The following is a 19,093-nucleotide window of genomic DNA, read 5'->3' as shown; positions in this document are numbered from 1 at the left end:
TAATAATAGTTACAATAAATGAAGTACATACAGGAATATTTACAATTTTTACAGTTTAAGGAAAAGTTGCAATTTTTGTGGCTGATGGACAAGATTACTCAGAGCCCAACACAAAATCCTTCAGGCTATCGTACTTGTTTCCCCATAAATATATCTTGAGAGCAATACTTAAATTGTACAGTTGGAAGACATTTGACATCATATGGTAATTTGTTGTACATTTTTAGTAGTGAGAATAAGGGTCCCTTTTGGCAGAAAGTGCTGGGGTAGTGAACTATTTATTGGAAAGTATTCAGGGTTATTTTTAACAAAAGAGGAACAAGTAAGTATGTACATTTATAGGAATGTTAGAATTGTCAGATCATTATAAAGAGGTAAGCCAGGTGATCGCATGGAAACTCTGACCATAGGTTTCACAGCACATTTCTGCATAGAGAAGACTTTGTGGCAGCAGCTAGCATTACCCCAAAAGATGATGCCATAAGTTAGATGAGGATATATTTAGGCATAACATGTATATCATTTTCAGAGTATTGATGGTAGTTACTTTGGCCAGCTTTCTTATAATAAATATGCCAGTGGATAGTTTATTCATTATATAGTCAATATGTGATGACCATTCAAGGTTGTCAGACAGGATAACACCTAATAATTTTGATGAATGTGCCCGAGAAATCACACAAGGACCAACATTTAGGATCATAATTATAAGTCTTTAATAAGAGCAACTCAAGGATCAACAATGCCCAAAAACACACCATTGCCAATGAAAATACTTGCCAGAGATCCTTGCACATAAAAAACAAAGAGTCAAAGTCCAATGAATTGGAGAAAACAGAAATTTTGAAAAGTGCCTGTTGCAGTGATTGTTCAATAAAATTGGGTGATTCTGCTACTTGGTTGAAATGACATTTAGAAGTCTCTCTTTTAAAGCCAATTTTTTATTTCAAATTATTTTTTATATTTTTTTTTCATTGTAAATTGTAATATTTTTTTCATAAATCCTCAAGGGCCAGCAAGGCTCACGGTAATCAAGTATGTAAATTGAACTGTGTAACCCCTCCCCATCTACCACGGTATTCAAGTACATATGTAAATTGAACTGTGTCCCCACCTGCCCTGCCTCCTCCGCACCCGAAGCCCTATTTTTCCTTTTTCACTTTACTCCCCCCTATGTTACAGTGACTATAATTAACAATGTCTTTGATTAACTATGTGCCTGGTGATAAAGATTCTCTCCAAAACATAGGTTGTCATGAATTTTACAAATAAATCTACTTATGTGGAAATCAGTTGCGGGTCGATTCCAAAATTTTAGCAATTCTAATCCCAATTCTGATACATATTTCAATTCCGATTCTCCCAATAACCATTCTGTCAATTCTGATGACAAAGGCTCCAAAATAAATATAACTAAATTCCAAGCAACAAGACAACCACGTGAAATCCACACATTCCACATAACAATTCCACACCATCGACATTACAACGCTCAGTAGAGGTAAAGAGTATCTTCAACATCACCATGGGACTACAACATGGAAGAAATGGTCACTACGCTTATTTGAATGTGTTTTGTTTTTAAAATAACGTGGCTTCAAAATTCAAATGACTGTTGGAAGCTCAGTCATACATAAATTGGAAGTTTGAAGTAGTATTACTGCGATCAGAATCGATTTTTCACCTTGTTAAATACTCCCTTTTGACTCCGATTCTTGTCATACAATCGAGGAAACACATCCTCCCATAACAAGTGGAAATGCAAATTCATCCTTCCTATTTAAAAATGAAAGCACTCACCTCCGTGTAGGCAATTATGGTGACCCAGAATGTTTTCGAGGGCCTCGGGACAGAGAGCGTTCCCCACAGGAAGACCATCAAAGGCAGAGGAATGGAGAGCAGAGAGGCGGATTTGATTTGGTGCAAGAAGACAGTGAAGTAGCACACGAGTTCCGAGTGTGAGATGATGGCGTACCAGAGGGCGAGGAGCAGGCAGCCAATGGGGGAGCGGGTGCCCCCAAAAACAGTCGCCTCCTCCGCTGGACACTCCTCCTTCCTCCTCTCCTCCGCCTCCAGCGCTTCCAGGGAAACCAACGCAGGGCTAAGGGAACAGATAAGGGCTTCGTAAAACAAACACCACGCACCTGATCACGCTCAACGGCAAATGAAGTGTACTATAGATGTGAAAACATTCAGAGGACGTATTTGTGCCATATGATAAATTATCCCTCAAATATCCCAGATGTATTTTTACAGGAAATGTTGAAAATTTTTACTTATCCTGAAAATTTTCAAGAGAATGGAGTAAATTTCAAACAATTACTATATACATCAGTAAAAGAGACACCTGGACAAGACACATGTATCCCTATTAACAACTGGGATGAACACATTATGGTAAGTACCATTATGAAATACATACGGAAATTTATACTGAGATTTTATTACAGTGGAACCTCGTTAAAGCGAGTATGGGCTATAGCGAGACCCCCGTTATTACGAGAGATAGCCGATGCACCGTCAATTGACCCTATAATAAGCGTGTTAAAAAATTCGTTTTTACGAGGCCCTTTTGGTGTTGGCTCTCGCCATAGCGAGGGTTTCATCGCCGGAAAAACTTACATCAAGACTTCTTAATCTCTGTAATTGCTAGCGATCTGTTAAAAATGAAGTAAATGGAGTGCTCAGTCTCAAATTTATGTGGTAAACTGTTGTTTGATAAATAAGTAGTTAATTTTGGTGAAAATATAGTGGCATTAGCATTCATGAATGCTTGATCTTCTTTTGTTCCTTGGGCGGCATAAAGCAGTCGTCAGCATACCCGCACATCCATGAGTTGCATGAATAGAAAGCATTTGATGGCAGACACCATGGCCAAGAAAACACCAAACAATTAGTCGTTGTTTGAGTAAGGAAATTTAGTGATGCAAATAAACATCACCTTTCATCTGGATTTATGCTTATGTTTATCAGATAGAAATTTATAGGTCACCGCACCACTCTGTTCCTGTATAACTGTTCGCAACAGGTATACATTTTGGCTATTATTTGCCCCACCTCCGGTAAAGCGACAATTCGCTATAACGAGTGTTTATTGGTTTACCGTGGGGTGTCGTTTTATCGAGGTTGCACTGTATATTCATCACTCGGAAATGACTGATTGAAGAAATAAAATCTTCCAATCCAACTTGCAACTGATAAATATTTAAATAAGAATGCTGAAGAATGAAATTACACTGAGCAATGCAATTATTCACTCACACATGATGGAAAATGAAAAGTTTGGCTGACATTGTCTTATTTTCAAAAATAAAAAATTACTTTAGTATGTGGAAAAAACTTCCAATTTCATAAGTTCACTTAAGTTTATTTAATAAATATTTGAGAATGCATACAATTGAAATTTCATTTATCTAGTTTATGACTATAAAACATGATACCCTCATCAAAATTGCAAATTGTCAAATAATAAAATTCATAATTCTCCATTCAATTGAAAGGAAAGATTTCAAATAAATGTTCACCACAAATACCAAAAAAGTACAATAAAGTAAATGCCTATTACAGTAATCAAAGTAACATTCATATGCGTAGTAAGAAATATTGCCTTCAATTAATGATAATTTTTGAGTGAAAGGCATAATTAGTAGAAGTAACAAAATATTAATAAGAGAATACACAGTACACACACTTCTAGACTAATACTTAATTATACATTACACAGGGTCATGTTAATCACAAGGATTTACTTAGAAAAATTAATTTAGTTAATATAAGTGACACACATAATTACAATATGTTATTCTTAATGATGAGAAAGTAGTTACAAGTGCATCAAATGAAAATGGAAAGAAGAGTAACAGACTTGAAGCATTTTTTGTAACCGATTGGATGGATTTCACAACTGGGGTCAGAAAGGCTCGACCCAGCATCATGCAAGTCCTTTGCTTCGACTGAAACATTACTTCGTTAAACAGAGCAGGAAAAATATTCCCACAAGTGCACCATCTCACCAGCATACATAGAAAAGAATTTTTTTAACACTTAAAAGTGCTTACTGTGCAGTCACAAAGGTAAGTCACTAAGTTTTGACCAACTATTGAATGGAAACTAAGTAATAAATACGTTCGACAATATGTATATAAATTCCTCAGAATATTTTCATGTATACGTATATATTAGGGATAGATGGATTCAGCATTTATCTTCTGATCCAGATCCAAATCGGATCCTTGATTTCAGGTGTCACATCTTTGGATATTTTCAGATCCAGATGCATATTTACTTGCTCACAAAAAAAGTCTTGACACTTTCTCGTAAAAATCAGGAATTGCTTTATTTGGAAATATTTTAAGTCCAGGTATGTACTGTGTAATGTGGCTCCAGATGTGCAATTAGATTTCAAAAACGCTAATTCTCCACAATAGAGCAGGGCAGGCCATCAACGTGTATTATTTCAATAAACAGCTGGCTGATACATTTTGAATGACTATCTGATGACCTAAACCTCTTTTGGCATCAATAAATCGGCTTAAAGTCGTTTAGACACGCGAAAACGTCTTTACACTGGATTTATCAACTGATCAACCATCACTGAGATTTGATCTCTAGAACCTCTAATTTGTAGCATAATACATTACCCACTACACCACCGGAACAATGATACTGTAAAGCAATTTCAATTCTAAATACGTAGGCTCTGTTCACTGATGTCCCAACAAGACGAAACTCCATTCTAGGCGGGATGTGGGGGAAGCGTGGAGAACACGAGGAAGAATTCATAGCAGGGGTCTTTTAGCGTTGTCACACTGTGATGGATACGATCGATTTCCCACGTAGAAGAGGTTTGAAAATTCCTGGTTGCATGAGAGCAATATTAGGACAAAACTTTGGAATACGCACGTGTTAAAATAGTGCCTTAGTTGACCAATTTCTGATCCCAATGAGCTTTGAGTAAATTTTTCTACCACTGTACAAAAGAATTATTCAATACTCAGCCATGAGTATATATACCATGATTTAAATGGCAATGGAGGAAATTCACTTTTAAAAATATTTGAGGTGCTAGAAACTGATTTATCTTTGCCAAGTCACGGCCTGGACAATGAATTCTATTTTGTCACTCATTACAATGACATCCAATATTGAAGTTCTACAAATAATAATAATTATGTATGCAGTCACATACATACTGGTTCAAACCTATTTACACCATAAGAAGAAACTCATTTCTAAAGAGAGTTTCCTAGCAGAAAAAAACTGATTTCTTAAAAACAGGGTACAGGGTGCAACATCGCAAAGATTCCTGCCTTAAGTCAATAAAAAATTTCTCTTGAGGTAGCTTAAACTCTATTGCTGGCTATGATGATTCTATAAGTCCATACAATTCATTGAAAAAACAGCCAGATTCATCCTCTTGACTAATTGGAAGAAGAGCTGTAAGAAATCCACACACCACTGATTTTGATAGTTTGCCCTGAAACTCAGTTTTTAAGGCAATTTAGAGAGAAAATTTATAAGAACCACATGGATTCTATGAGGAGATAAAAATCAGTTTAGGAAAAATAATCAAATGTGCCACAAGAACTAAAAAAAATAAAATCCAAGCAGTAGAAGTAGCATAAATAAACATGCCACAAGCAGGCATTGCAAGCTAAACATTGCACAACACGCCACACAATCAGCGTATGCATCCAACAGAAAGAGCAGTGCCTGAAGCGCTTGGTGCATTGGAGGGATAAAATTGTTTGAGCATGAACAGCAAGGAGCCATTGATATGAGAGAGTAAGCCAAGAGAAGGTAGAGAAACAAATCCAAGTCCACTGATCGCCTCCCGGCTCATCAGGCCTGAAATTCACTCTGACAGGCAGATGAGGAGAGAGGAAACCATATCATGGCAAGAATTATGCTTGGCGGCTGATTTACCTCCCGGAAACCTCAGACGGTTCATCCAGCCCCTTATCCATGCTGGCTGGCCAAATGAGAATCTTTGGCACCCCATCCTTCTCAACGTGCTCTTCATCAGTCTCCGAGGTGACCCCCTGCCTGAATGAGGAGAACAACCTACATCTGACACAGCGTTCAACGCATCAACAATACATTGGCCCCATGCTCAAGCACAATTCCACATTAATTGCCAAAGAAAAAATTCCCTTCGGCCAAAAATCAAACCACAGCCCTAAGGCCATGGCACAGACCACTATCCTATACAGGCTCCATGATTCCCACGGCAATTAACCAAGGTTCATGCTGCTAGGTGCTAGGCCCTTGCAGTCCACTAAGGATGGCAAGCGATTAAGGGCTTCCTAGAGGCCACTACCAGTGATGAACGCAACAGCAGCACAAAAGCACAATTAGGCCCAGTCTTCAGTGAGGCATCCTTCTTTTCTTCCATCCAATCAAGAGCAAAACTTCCATAAAGGAGTATCACTTACCATATCCAATCCCAGATCAAGCCTTTGGACATCCAATACAATAATCCTAAGTGCAACAACCCTCACCTATCCAAAACAATCTTACCACTGAGTGAGAGAGTGAACTGAAACATGACCCTCTGACTTTTCGCTTAGTGCTGTAACCCTTTGAGTTATCAAGACATCATCTCAAGGCCATAGCGATCAGGGCAAGGGGGGATTCATACCACCTCAAAATGCTCCAGTGATATTCTTATAAGTGTTCCCCTCCAAATGAAACCCCCAGAAATGAATTCCCTCCCCTGAAAACCCCAAATATTTCTTGCTACCACCTTACATCATCTATACGACCAAGATGTCATGCTGTGTCGCATATTCTCAAAATCCCAAGACCTTCCACAAGAGAAAAAGATTCCATGGGGCTCAATTGATTAGAGCACTTGCCATGGATTAGGGGGACCCTAGTTTGAGTCCTGGTAGTGGCCAACATTTTACCACTCAGGAATTTTTGCTCTCCAAGGAAACTCGCTCGCAACTCCAAAAAGGGTCGTCAATGGCTTGTCTGCAGTTCTTTTCAAAAATTCCCTTTTCATAATGCAACAGACTACATCTACTATGGGAGGAAAAAGTACCACGACAATGCTTGAGCCACCACTGTCACAGTGCAAGCTATACGGTCTCTTTTCCGATGACATGTCCTTCTTAGGCCAATACCTGATGAGGGAAATTCAAACACGTCCCATCATCTCCCTCTTTACACAACTAGTTCCTGAATGGTGGCCTATCAGTACATCCTTATTTGTGGCTTTGGTAATGCTCCATTAAACTCTTGAGCAGAAAATTCTCCACATTATTCCTCTTCCCATTTTTTCCAGCCATGTCAAGCTTTTCACTCAAATTCAACTTTGTATTCAGGAGCCAGTGCAATTCCAGGGTTCCCACTCTACCTAAATAATGAAATACACGGTTTTTTCCAGGTTTCCACGGGTTTTTTTCCAAGTTTTCACCTTTTTTTCAGGTTTTCACGGTCTGTTGTCAAATGTTGTCAAATTCATGTTCCGTTTATAAGTCAACAATAAGATAATCACCGGCCGTATATTAACTAAAAATTAACGTATGCGACATACGCAGTGAATGTAAACGCAGCAATGAAAAGTGATATCTGTTATGACGTCAACGTTTGGAAAATTCAGGGCCAACTAAAGGCCCAACCCAACCGCACCCGGACGCCGAATACCAAGGCCTCCCTTAATATGCGAATGCCCTTAGCACCTTCTTCCTTCTGAACACCGGAAGTCCTTTTTTAATTCCTCGCCAAGAGATTGTTTTTTGCGCACCTTGTTATTACGACACAGTAACCAAATTTCCCTTACCCAATCTTCCTGAGATCACGGATAATATTTATTAAAATTGTTTATAGAATGTAATAAATCAAAAAATTAATTTCATATAATTACAGTGGAACCTCGATCTATAGTTTTTCAGGGGGATGGGCGAAAAAAACGATGAATGCGGGAAAACGATCACTACGGGAATGTTTGGATAGGTTGCATATGTCCCAGGAAACGCAGGATTTTGGCGCGTAATTATGATATTTGCTAAAGGATTCAAAGAAGATTTGAGCCAATTACAGGAATACTAGCACTTTATCGAGACACTTAGATCATATTGTTGATTCAAATAATATCTCTTTCAAATATCCTAAAGGAACACGCCACCTCACTAAAAATGTTTGCTCCCCACTCAGCATTTACCCTGCTATTATGGATTTCTCTCCGATGTAAAAATCCATGAAACGCCATTTCCAGTACACGTATTCACGAGAGCAACGTGAATGTTATGCCTAAAACAACCGCTTTCGCCAGCGCAGTGATTGGTTGTGAGATGGATCATATAGGCCAAAAATAGTCAATTATTTGTAATGTTCCTGTCTAATAAATATATTTTTCGTGTAATTTAGGCCATGTGTAAAGCGTGAACAATGTTGCGTTAATCGTCAGCGGCACGCCCGCCTGAGACTCGGCTTCATCCCACTTCTTGTTTTCACCTGGTAGCTCGCTCTACCCCCACCCCTCCCGCCATGTGCTAGCGGATAGCCCGAGGCGTTCTCCAATTCACGCACTTCTATCCCGGATGCTTTTCTTCATATTCAATTATTTTCAGTCCATCTTTTAAAGTACTCACTTGTTTTTTTGGAAGAGCGATAGTCCGAAGACGGATAAAAATATAACTAAAATAAAAGAAACCTTACTTTATTAAGCCCACACGAAAAACACGCGCTAGTTTGAAGTCAACCCACCCTGGAAAGTACGGAACCACTCGTGCGAGGTGAAGTTCGAAACTGATGCTATCGCGTACGTCATACGCAGAACATACTGCAGAGGGTGAAGCATAAACATATGACTGCGCCATGAAATTTTTTGTTCTAAAGAGAAGGCAACTTACACATTCTTTTCTAATTATCGTAGCGCCAGATGAGTAGATGAATTCGGATTGTTAGTAGGGAGAAACAAAATATCTTGAGAAGATATCCCTTCCTCAGTAACTCTTACAAGTGAGACTTATAGTATAACTCGTATTTTGATAACTGATAATAACCTGATATCCTGTTTTCGGAAAAGTACCACATTAACTGCCGAGAAGCTCAGCTACGAGGATGTCGAGTTTCGCCAGAAATCGTCATTGTATTTTTCCAACTAGTTTCTTGTTTTAACTGCTTAAATAACGTTAGAAATACGTCGTGTTTGGTCTCATTCTTTTTTTAATGACGTGCACTTTACAAATATTTCCATCTAATATAAGTACATATAATGCTAATTGCCGAAATTCATTGTTAGACACCTTTTGGGCTAATAGGTGATTCATGCAGCAGTGACCTCCAGAAACTGGGGACTTAGAAGCAGTTAGGCTGAAAAAAGTCAGTGGATGAGAAAAGGGGGGGGGGCAGGAAACACGTTTCTATTGTTCCCGTGTAACTTGATATTTTTTTGCAGCTAAGGTCTTCGTAATGCGATCACTGCGCGAGCTGGGAACTTTTTTCTATTTACGAGAAGAGGAAAGCTTCAGAGGGGGGGAGGCGAGTTCTGAGTGGAGGGGGATAGCGGATCTTGGGAAATGCGCTAATGTAACTATCCCACGGCACTCAGCTTCTCCCTATAGTAATTCAATCTCCTGGGAGTATCTGTCATTATTAGCTACAAACAACACGTTGAAATACTTCGTCTCATTTTCGTCAAACGATGGGTGGGGGAAAATTATACGACGGGACCGCGATCTTCAAACAATCAATGCGGGAAAACGATACTTCGTAGAATGATGGATGCCGGAAAAATTACATTGCCTTTATGGAACTTTATTTGGGACCAGGAACGGCGTACGATGAATGCGAGAAAACGATCAATGCGGGAACGATAGACCGGGGTATAATGCACTTGGTTTTAATTATATATGTAAAGACAAAATAAATGCCTCCTGTAACACGTTATTTTCACTTTTACTTTATTATTCACATAAATTCAAACGAGGTGAGCGTAGTCTATTGAGAGCTATTACCATAAATTGAAAGCTTTTTTGCTGTCGAAATGTTTCCTTAAGTAAAATTCCAATGGCAAACTCATATTTTAAAGCATATGGCATGTGCCCTAATTTTGTGTGGGAACTGAACCTCGAGTTAAAATCAGATAATTTTCGTAAATGGTTCATTCTGGGTCCATTAGAAATGCAAGTTATTTCATTCGTCCTTTTTCGAATACAAGTCCATCCCAAGCCATCATTGAAATTGAAACGCTTAGACAAAATAACAGACTTCCGCCATTAAAATGGAAAATATCGGTCAATGTATCGTCATATAGTACGGACCAATTACTACACTTCGAATATTCGTGTGTAGAGAAATGCGTAGACTAAGAGTCTGCGCGTGCCTGACAAATCAAATATTAATATTAATTAATAATATTAATATTAATTAATATTAATATGATTAACATATAGAATTTGATCAGTCAATCGTAGTATTATTATCAAGATTGAGATACTTTTAAGGTTTGATGATGAAATTCACGCCTTTTTCCAGGTTTTTTCACGGTAGACGAAATTCACGGCTTATTCACGGTTGAGTGGGAGGGCTGAAATCACACTCAGGGCAGACAAGCTGTGTATCACCAATCTATATGGTGAAAAGAGGGAGACAATGCGGCATGACTGAATTTCCATTGTCGGATTCTGCCTATCAATAACATGCAATCAAAAAGGAAACCAAACTTCTCACAGACTGATAGTGGCTGCACACACTTCGTTTGGATATTTTCCCGCATTGTACATAAATGCACCTAAAGGCATGGAATACACAACAAAGAAGAGAGCAGTAATGAATCCTGCAATAAAGAAGTCAAAATTCAAGCTAGAGACAATAATGCTATAATGCTTGCAAATGGATATTAATAGTATTTCATTAATGAATAATTATAATAACCAGTTTAATCATGCACTTGAGGTTGCACCTACCTGTAATTTACTAAATACATATATCCAGATTTACATTTACATTCATAAAATAAAGCCACCACAAGGCAAAAGGCAGAATAACTCCAACATGACACTGATTAAGCCACCACTTTTCTATTCATAGTGCTCTTTTGTTATTTCCCGCAAAAACTTTTACTGATCCTACATATTTCAATTAAATACCTACATATTTTCAGTGCTTATCTGCGTATTCAGGAGCAATATTGAACTTGAATATGGCAATATGAGATACAACTGATAGTATGAACATCAGAATGTTTGTTTAGATTTACAAAATTATATTATGGCTATGCAATACTTCCACTAAGTTACACCTATTATTCATTGAATATTTTTGAACATTTCACTGTTCCTTTGCTCTCACTGCGAGTAGGGAGTAAAAAACTTAAATGGCTAAATTTACCAGATTTGAGTAGCAATACTTAACAAGACATATGTATCTTCACAAGACAAAAGGTCACTTACATTTATTATGAACCATAGTGCTCACATGATGACTTTCTCCAAACAAAACATATGATTTGAACAAAATAGATAATATGATGCTTAAAAATCTATGCTAATGGCTATTTTTTTAAAACTTCTACTGAATTTGATCCATTTTATTATTGTGAAGCCTAGTAAGGCCACCCCTAAGCACACTTCACTTGAGTATCGACAGCTTATCCTAACAAGGAGTCATTTTGCACTCATTACAGGCAGTAATTTGTGTATGGATGCTAAGTGGGTTGAATAGCTTTAGAATACCATGGTCACACACATTCTCAATTCCGGCTGGGAAAATCTCTTTTTAAACCTCATACTCTTAGCCAAAGCATGATACATACAACTCTCGACAACAATTTTGCAGCAAAGGACAGTGACCAGCTGCTGAAATGCAATTCTAATATGACATTGTTGTCACATGACTTTCTTAATGACATTCTCTGATATTTCCCTGGCTTAATAGCCATCTTCGAGGACATCTTTCTCAAGCAACACGATGTTCAGACAGCAGTTAAAATTTAAGGACAAATGAAATTCGAGCCAGCAATCTAATTTTATTTTACTTATGGTATTTATAGAGAAATATGATAGAAATCAGTGATTTCCAACCGGTGGTATGCGTACCCATTAGGGGTATGCGACAAACTAGTCAGGGGTACGACGAAAATAATCAGTACTGGTGGGCACTAGGAACTATATATGTATATGTGTTTTAAATTCACTCCTATCAAAGAAGAAATTATGAAAAAACAAGAAATATGTATGAGCTAATTAATTTAATAAATATTGGATTGCTATTTCATTCACCAACATGAGTTCGCAGTAATATTTTTCAGAAACCACTGCAATTCAAATTTGTGGATGATTCAAACTGTTTAACTGGTCCCTTTGGGTTAAAATTTCAAATTTCTTCCAAATTTATAATCTATATTAGCAGTTGATCAAAATAATAATGCCATTTTAACAGATTTAATGACTCCTTCCCATATGTATTTCACGCACTCCCACAGACAGAAAAATAGGTACTTTCATAAGGAATAACATTCCCTGTGAATGCTGAATTGAACACATTCCATGCCTTTGTTTTATATGCCATGCTTTATTGCCGATCGGAGGATGAAACTCACTTCTCGACTCATTTTATCGATTCCTCAAATTCATTGGATTGAAAAGAGATGAATGTGATACATTTCTACACAGGAATTAGAAAATGATCATAATCCTAAACCCATTTCATTGGATGCATAGAGAAATTCTCCATCATCATCTAAACAAATTATTTCAAATAACTATTACGTATAAACAATAAAATAATACATACTAAATTTCACATATACACATGCATACTATGTACAGTAAAACCTCTTTACATCGTAATGGAGGGGACCAAAATTTGGAAGATTTGATGTATGGAGGTTCACTATAGAGAGGTTTTAGTGGTAGGCACCATTTTTTCATATCCTTGGGAAATGAAAGGTGCTACTGTCTTTTAAGCCATTATATTAATATATTTAAATATATAGGTATGCATAAGTGAACATATATTTACAATTTAATGGTTACACAAGGGTAAAAGTAAATTGTTGAAGAGGCCTTTTTAGAAAATAAATTAGTTAATGGGTTTGCTTAAAATTTTTTTCAAACTCTTTCGAAATAATGTTTTCAATTCCACGAGCACCTTTTTATTGCCATTTTCACTGTAAATAAATCACTGGCTGTTTTCGTTAATGCCTTTTGACCTAAGAAATAATTCCCTGGTCTAAGGGTTGTAATTTACTAATAGTGTTCGGAGGAAAGAACAATAGTTTTATATTTCTAAACATAATTTCTTCATCCTTGTATTTAACTGCCTGAGTTTTTTTATTTGTGCAGCCTAGCCAGTTTCTTCTGTTTTTCCTCGGTTGTTTAAAATAGATGTGAGGGTGAATGATGGTATTCCAAAGGTCACTGCCTTCTGCCTGTCCTCGTTGATGGCTAGGAAAATTGCTAATTATGTGGTAATGTCAAGTAGTCGCCTTCTTTTATTTCTCGAAACCATCATCAGCCTATGATTAATTAAGTAATTTTCATATTATTTCATATTTATGGCAAATAATCGAAAATACTCCTTATTATATCTTTTAGAATTGATTTATCATTCTTATAACATGTGACTTGTTAAAGATTATTAAAAAATAATAAACACGTGACTACCGCAAAAAAATAGACAAAAAATTGAGTGTAAATTTGAAAATTTTGTTGAATTCCCTCTCTCCAAAATACAATGCACGTAGCGTTCCGAAGAAAAACTCTGTCGAGGGCACACAGAAACGCTAGGTCAGCGAAAGGACGTGATTTCTCGGTGAGAATGCTGGGCGAATTACTTCAGAATGCGGCGGCGACGGCAAAAAATTTCATTGCCCTACCGCATACCAGCTAATTAGCTGCCTCCTTCACCTATAACTGCCGCGCATGGATTGATGTTCGTTCAGTATTGCTAGAAATTGACGTCCCTGACTCCCGATGGAATAGTCAGATTTCGCGGCATAAATACGCAGGCAAGACATATGACTGTCGCTAAGCGCAATAAATTTTAAACTACGATTGTTCACGAAAGCATCGAAAAAATTACCAAGGCGGTAGTAAGAAAGTGCTACACCGGGAAATATGGGAATAAAATAATTGCGAAACTGTATTTGATTTATTTAAGTCGCGGAAAATTCTCGAAATATTTTAATTTTAGAAGCGGAAGTAGCAATGCGGTCGAGTAATTCTGTCTCCATGGATGGGAGTGACGTTAGTTGAAATATTTCCGTCAGCTAGTGATTATAGGCTGCGCTGGTCGCCTCTTTTATGAACTGAACATAGTATGTAGGCACTTACAAGAAAATAAAGCCATCAGTAAAAGAAAGCGAGTGTTATCGCGCGATTTTGACCGTGATTCGAGAGAAAACGATGTGTTCTGTCTTCATTTACGTCACCTAATATGATTAGGATGGTTGGATGCCCTAACTAATGGTTAACGTGAAAATTATTTAAGGTGTATAAGAAAAAAATAAGCGTGAAACATTTATCGTTGAAAATGTCATTCCATGTAGGTAAATGCGGCTGCATTAATGGTCTCTAGTTGTCTCGGTACGATTTGCGGAGGTAGTTAGGCCGCCTCGGGGCTGTCTTGTTGGTACGATGTATGGAGGTTTTACGAGATAAAGAGGTTCACTATATAGAGGTTTTCCTATAAATTCACATGTAAATCTGACGGGACCAGAGGGATAGTACAAAGTATGGAGGTTTACGATGTAAAGAGGTTCACTACATAGAGGTTTTACTGTATATATGAATTTTTAAGAAAAAATCAGGATACAACCAGTAGGCATCATAATGTTACTAATGTGGTAGTGGAATATGACAGAAAGTCTCAATAAGGGTAAGAATTTCCAAGAGTCATCTTAATAACCAGCAACAAAATCAAGACCAAATACTAACCAAAAACCAACAGATTGCACAACACTTAAAGTCCAGACCAAGATGCTCCAAACTGTGAATAACAATTTTAGTGAAACTAAACTTAACTTAAAAAAGCTAAATTAAAAATCTGAATTACAGAAAATATATGAACATCATTCTAATGTTTCTTTTTTTAGGTTAAAGGCAATTAAATACCCAGATTCCTTATGCTTTCGCAAAGTTGTTAGAATAAAAAGAATGTACAAATAAATATTGAATGGTGAATTGCAAATGCTATAAATAACACTATAAAACACATTATATTATTTTGAGCATTAAAAAGGTAAAGAAAAATTTTGGGGAAGTACCAACGTGAATATCATGCCTCACAATTTATGCCTCAACCAAATAAATAAAATAATAAATGCATATTTGAATATCCCATTTCCATTATCAGGTAAATACTTTTCCAATATGACTACTTGAAATTGAAACTTGGGAATAGGCCTGAGTGAATCACATACTATTGGAACTGAGTCACGATATAGAGTATACGAGTTCTTGGGATTCCATGTGGTTGATGAGGTCCAAGTCTAGCGACGTCTCAACGGAAAAGTTATTCACATCATCAGGGCTTCTCATGACGGTTTGAAAGTCGGGCTAAATATACATATTACTGCCCTCGTGTAAGTCCAGAGATGATCAATCCATTTACTTCAAGAGCTGTTAATGCAAATGATACCATGATTCTCTACTATTCAGAACCCAGTGTCACAAAGGAGAACTCTAGCATCAAAATGATGGCAGCCGTGGACCTCACCACCTACACTCAAGCCCAAGAAACCTTCTACACTATAATTAGCTGAGAAGAAGTCTCATCATAATTCACTAAGCATTACCTTTCTTCGGTGATATTATCATCACTTTCCCAGTCCAATTCCTGAGCAGCAGCCTTTTGCTCATGGGTCTTTGATTTTACACCCTTTGCGCCCTGCTTCACCTTAGATTCAGTCGTCGCCTCACCAGAATCTTGGTAAATTCCAGACCTTGAGAAGATGCAGGCAAATATGATGTGCAAAAAATAACTTTTCTAAACATGCGATACTTCGCATGCATAAAGAAACATTTGGATAACTCTATCACATCAATTAAAGGCTTCTACTAAAAATATGGTATAAATTTATTCCACAATATTTAATGCATTACCAAAACAAGGATCACAGGCACAAAAAACTATCGTGTTCTTCATCCCATTCATCAGTTTTGATACACATGTATTCGTCATTTATAACTAAAATGTACATTTCATGCAGATTTGGTGAATTTCAGTGTATCAATGAATTTTGTATGAACTGTCGCAACATGCCACAAATAATGTGAAAACTTGGTTGAAATTAATCTTAAATAAATGTTGTTTTTTTCTTCCAATGTCAAGATTTATGCCTTAAGGTATCAAAAGAGAATTGTAAAAGCAAGAGCATCAAGCTTGATTTTTATTTTGCCTCGAGGTTTGTTAGGTGCCTCAAAATACTCTAGCAAGAGTCACACAAAATATGAAATTAAAGAGGCTTCGTAACAGTGTTTTCTTCCAAATTCAACCGTTTTCTTCAGAAGAATACATATTTTCCAGGAAGTGTGAAAAAATTTCCATAGAGAATGAATAGGCGAACTAGAGAGAAAATCAACTAACCAAGCCTCTCAAACCACAAGGCTCTACAGAAGTCTTTACACGAATTACAATGAAGTTTTATTGACCATGGTTTTCTGGTTGAGCAGTAAAAGTCATGTGTTAAGTATGACCAATACAGTTTGGAAGAGTAATGTTCCCCGTCCTTTCCAAAGATACACTGAAATTCAAATAGACGGTTACATTGGAGACCCGTTAAGTATTTCACAACTGTAATAGTTTCTAAGCCGCAATATTTTTTTTAGGGCTATCACAGGGTGACAATCACAGAGCTGAATATAAATAGAGCAGGTGAATAAAACGAATCAATAAAATTATAAATAAAAAGGGATGAGTAGCACCAAAGGGTCTCCAAGGTTACTGTCACATAAACAAAAGGCTATTACCAGTGAGAGGAGAGCAGTACACATCCATCTAACTAAAATGGTGGCATTGTCATTTTTAAGCTGTGATGTAACTTAACATACCTACAACATTAATCATAAAAATTCCTAAACTTGCCAATCACTAAATATCTCAAGGATGCCCACGAAAAACAATGATAATGCTGTGTATGAAATAAAAATGTCTACATCTCCTATTTGTGCAAATGCAGATGAAAAACTTTCAGCTGGAGCGGCAACAAATATAAATTCCTACTGAAATAAAACATATGATATTGCTGCAGCATGCATAAAAACAGAAAATGTTACTACATGATATACCACATGTCTGCATCTGTAGATTATAATGTACAATCTCAGAAATTTCTGCATTTAACATCATCCTGGAAGTTTAATTGCAAGGGTAAATCTTCTGTCAGTGGTGATGAGTGGATTTCAGAAGTATCTTGATGGCAAGAAGATTTTTTTCAAATTTCACATCTGATATGTAGTATGTATTTTACCATAAATAATGAAATCAATTGCCTGCTAAAGTAGAAAATTACAAAGCTCCTTTATCGTGTAGATGATGAAGCTGATTAGTGAGCTACCCATTCTGCAAAGAAGCATAATTTGAAATAAAATGAACCTCCTTCAATTTCAAACATATGTATTCCAGGCTCTCTTAGTTACAGTTAGCATTATGGAGCATTTATCATTCAATGTTTTTCAATCTAATTACTGATGCAAAACTTGAAGTCTAGATTCAAAATATGAACTTAACTAAGGGAACTAAAATTGGCCAATCCAAGGTAGTGTTTGCAAGGAATTTACAAGGTCAGAGCTAAAAGATATTGGCCTTCAGCAAACTAAAGATATATATTCCCTCACTTTTTACCAGGAAATCATTGCAGGGTTTTATGAGTAGCTCGCAGAAACTTAAAACTAATTTGATGTAATCAGATAAAAGCAGACAAGAATATCACATTATGCTCAAGCTGTTGAGAAAAGGCTTAAAAAAGAGAGGATGTTTTTAATGATTTCTCACTTAATGAACATGAAGCATGTTGAGAATATGTGAATATGTATACCTTCATTACCCGATAATCTAAAGAGGACAAAGATTGAGTATGTGAATTCTTTGCAGAATCACTTAGTTATTGAAGATTGCTAACTTAACACACTCAATACAGGTCATGGTTTTCAAACTTCTCCCAAGTACAAATCCAACTTTTTTACCGGTTCAACATGAGTCCAAAATCAGGTCTGAAATGAATTGCGCAAGATGGTAAAATGAATTTGATTGAAAATCATTGCCACGTGGCTAAGACCCAGCCAATAGCATTTCTGGGGAGTAGGTAATGGAGAGAGCGCAAACCCGACAGGGAGGACCAGTTTAACTGATGAAGCGCTCTACCTACAATGGGTACAGAATGTGCAAAGTAAAGAATAGGTCATTGCCTCAGTTATTAACACGTTGCGTACGGATGGCGAGAATTCTCGTCATTTTTTTCCCGAACGTTCCGGACGGATGACTAAGATTCTCGTCATTTAGGCGTATCAACCTAAAAAACTTTAAAGCGTACAATACATATTCGTTAGTACGTTTTCAGTTGTTGTTCGTTATTAATAATGAATTGATACATCATCAAGTTTGATTGGGTAAAGTTATATTCTAAACATTAGCTTTTTAACCATGTTTAAACCAAAGGCCTTATGCCCTAATAGGCACATATTTCCAGAATCTGCGTTCCTAGGAATTTAAGTACCCCGGTACGCAACGTGTTAAGAGACTTGGCAGGCCAATTACAGATCATATTTGTTAAATTCACAAATTTGGCAGAGATGCCCGAGCAGCTGAGTATCTTCAAGTTGTTAAACCTAGGTTAACGTCAACATGGCAACACACCACATTGGCACAGGCCTTTGATAAGGCATAACAAAATTCAACAGCAAGACCAATGAGGTCTAGCTATAATTCGATGTGATATGCCTGGTTCTAATTGCATGTATCTTTTCCTAGTTTCATCTTTTGAATCAAATTTAAAGCCAGAATCCTCCAATTTTTAGGAAGTTTAGCTAAAGTTACGTTAAAAAATTGGTAGTTTCAGATGAGATGCCGAGGAACATTTCTGTCATAAATGAAAGAGACTTTGCAGGTTCGACTGAAAAATTTCACTAAACCACGTGATGCC

At 36.9% G+C, this 19,093-nt stretch overlaps 1 protein-coding gene across 8 annotated transcripts in view; it reads right to left on the bottom strand.

Annotated features, from left to right (window-relative positions):
- Nucleotides 1–19,093, bottom strand: part of LOC124169667 (piezo-type mechanosensitive ion channel component) — a 301,915-nt gene that overhangs the window by 38,896 nt on the left and 243,926 nt on the right. For 6 of the 8 annotated variants that reach the window (XM_046548327.1, XM_046548320.1, XM_046548321.1 and 3 more), the window contains 3 exons: nt 15,749–15,895; nt 5,926–6,045; nt 1,801–2,101 (listed from right to left, as the gene is read on the bottom strand). In XM_046548327.1, the coding sequence (XP_046404283.1) occupies nt 1,801–2,101; nt 5,926–6,045; nt 15,749–15,895 (568 nt within the window). The remainder of the gene's footprint in view (nt 1–1,800; nt 2,102–5,925; nt 6,046–15,748; nt 15,896–19,093) is intronic. The other 2 variants (XM_046548326.1, XM_046548328.1) reach the window with 2 other exon arrangements.

The sequence above is a fragment of the Ischnura elegans genome, chromosome 12 (genome assembly GCF_921293095.1).
Source record: "Ischnura elegans chromosome 12, ioIscEleg1.1, whole genome shotgun sequence".
NCBI classification, from domain to species: domain Eukaryota; kingdom Metazoa; phylum Arthropoda; class Insecta; order Odonata; family Coenagrionidae; genus Ischnura; species Ischnura elegans.
The sequence above is the reverse complement of the archived record's forward strand: the minus strand, read 5'-3'. Positions and strand labels throughout refer to the sequence as shown.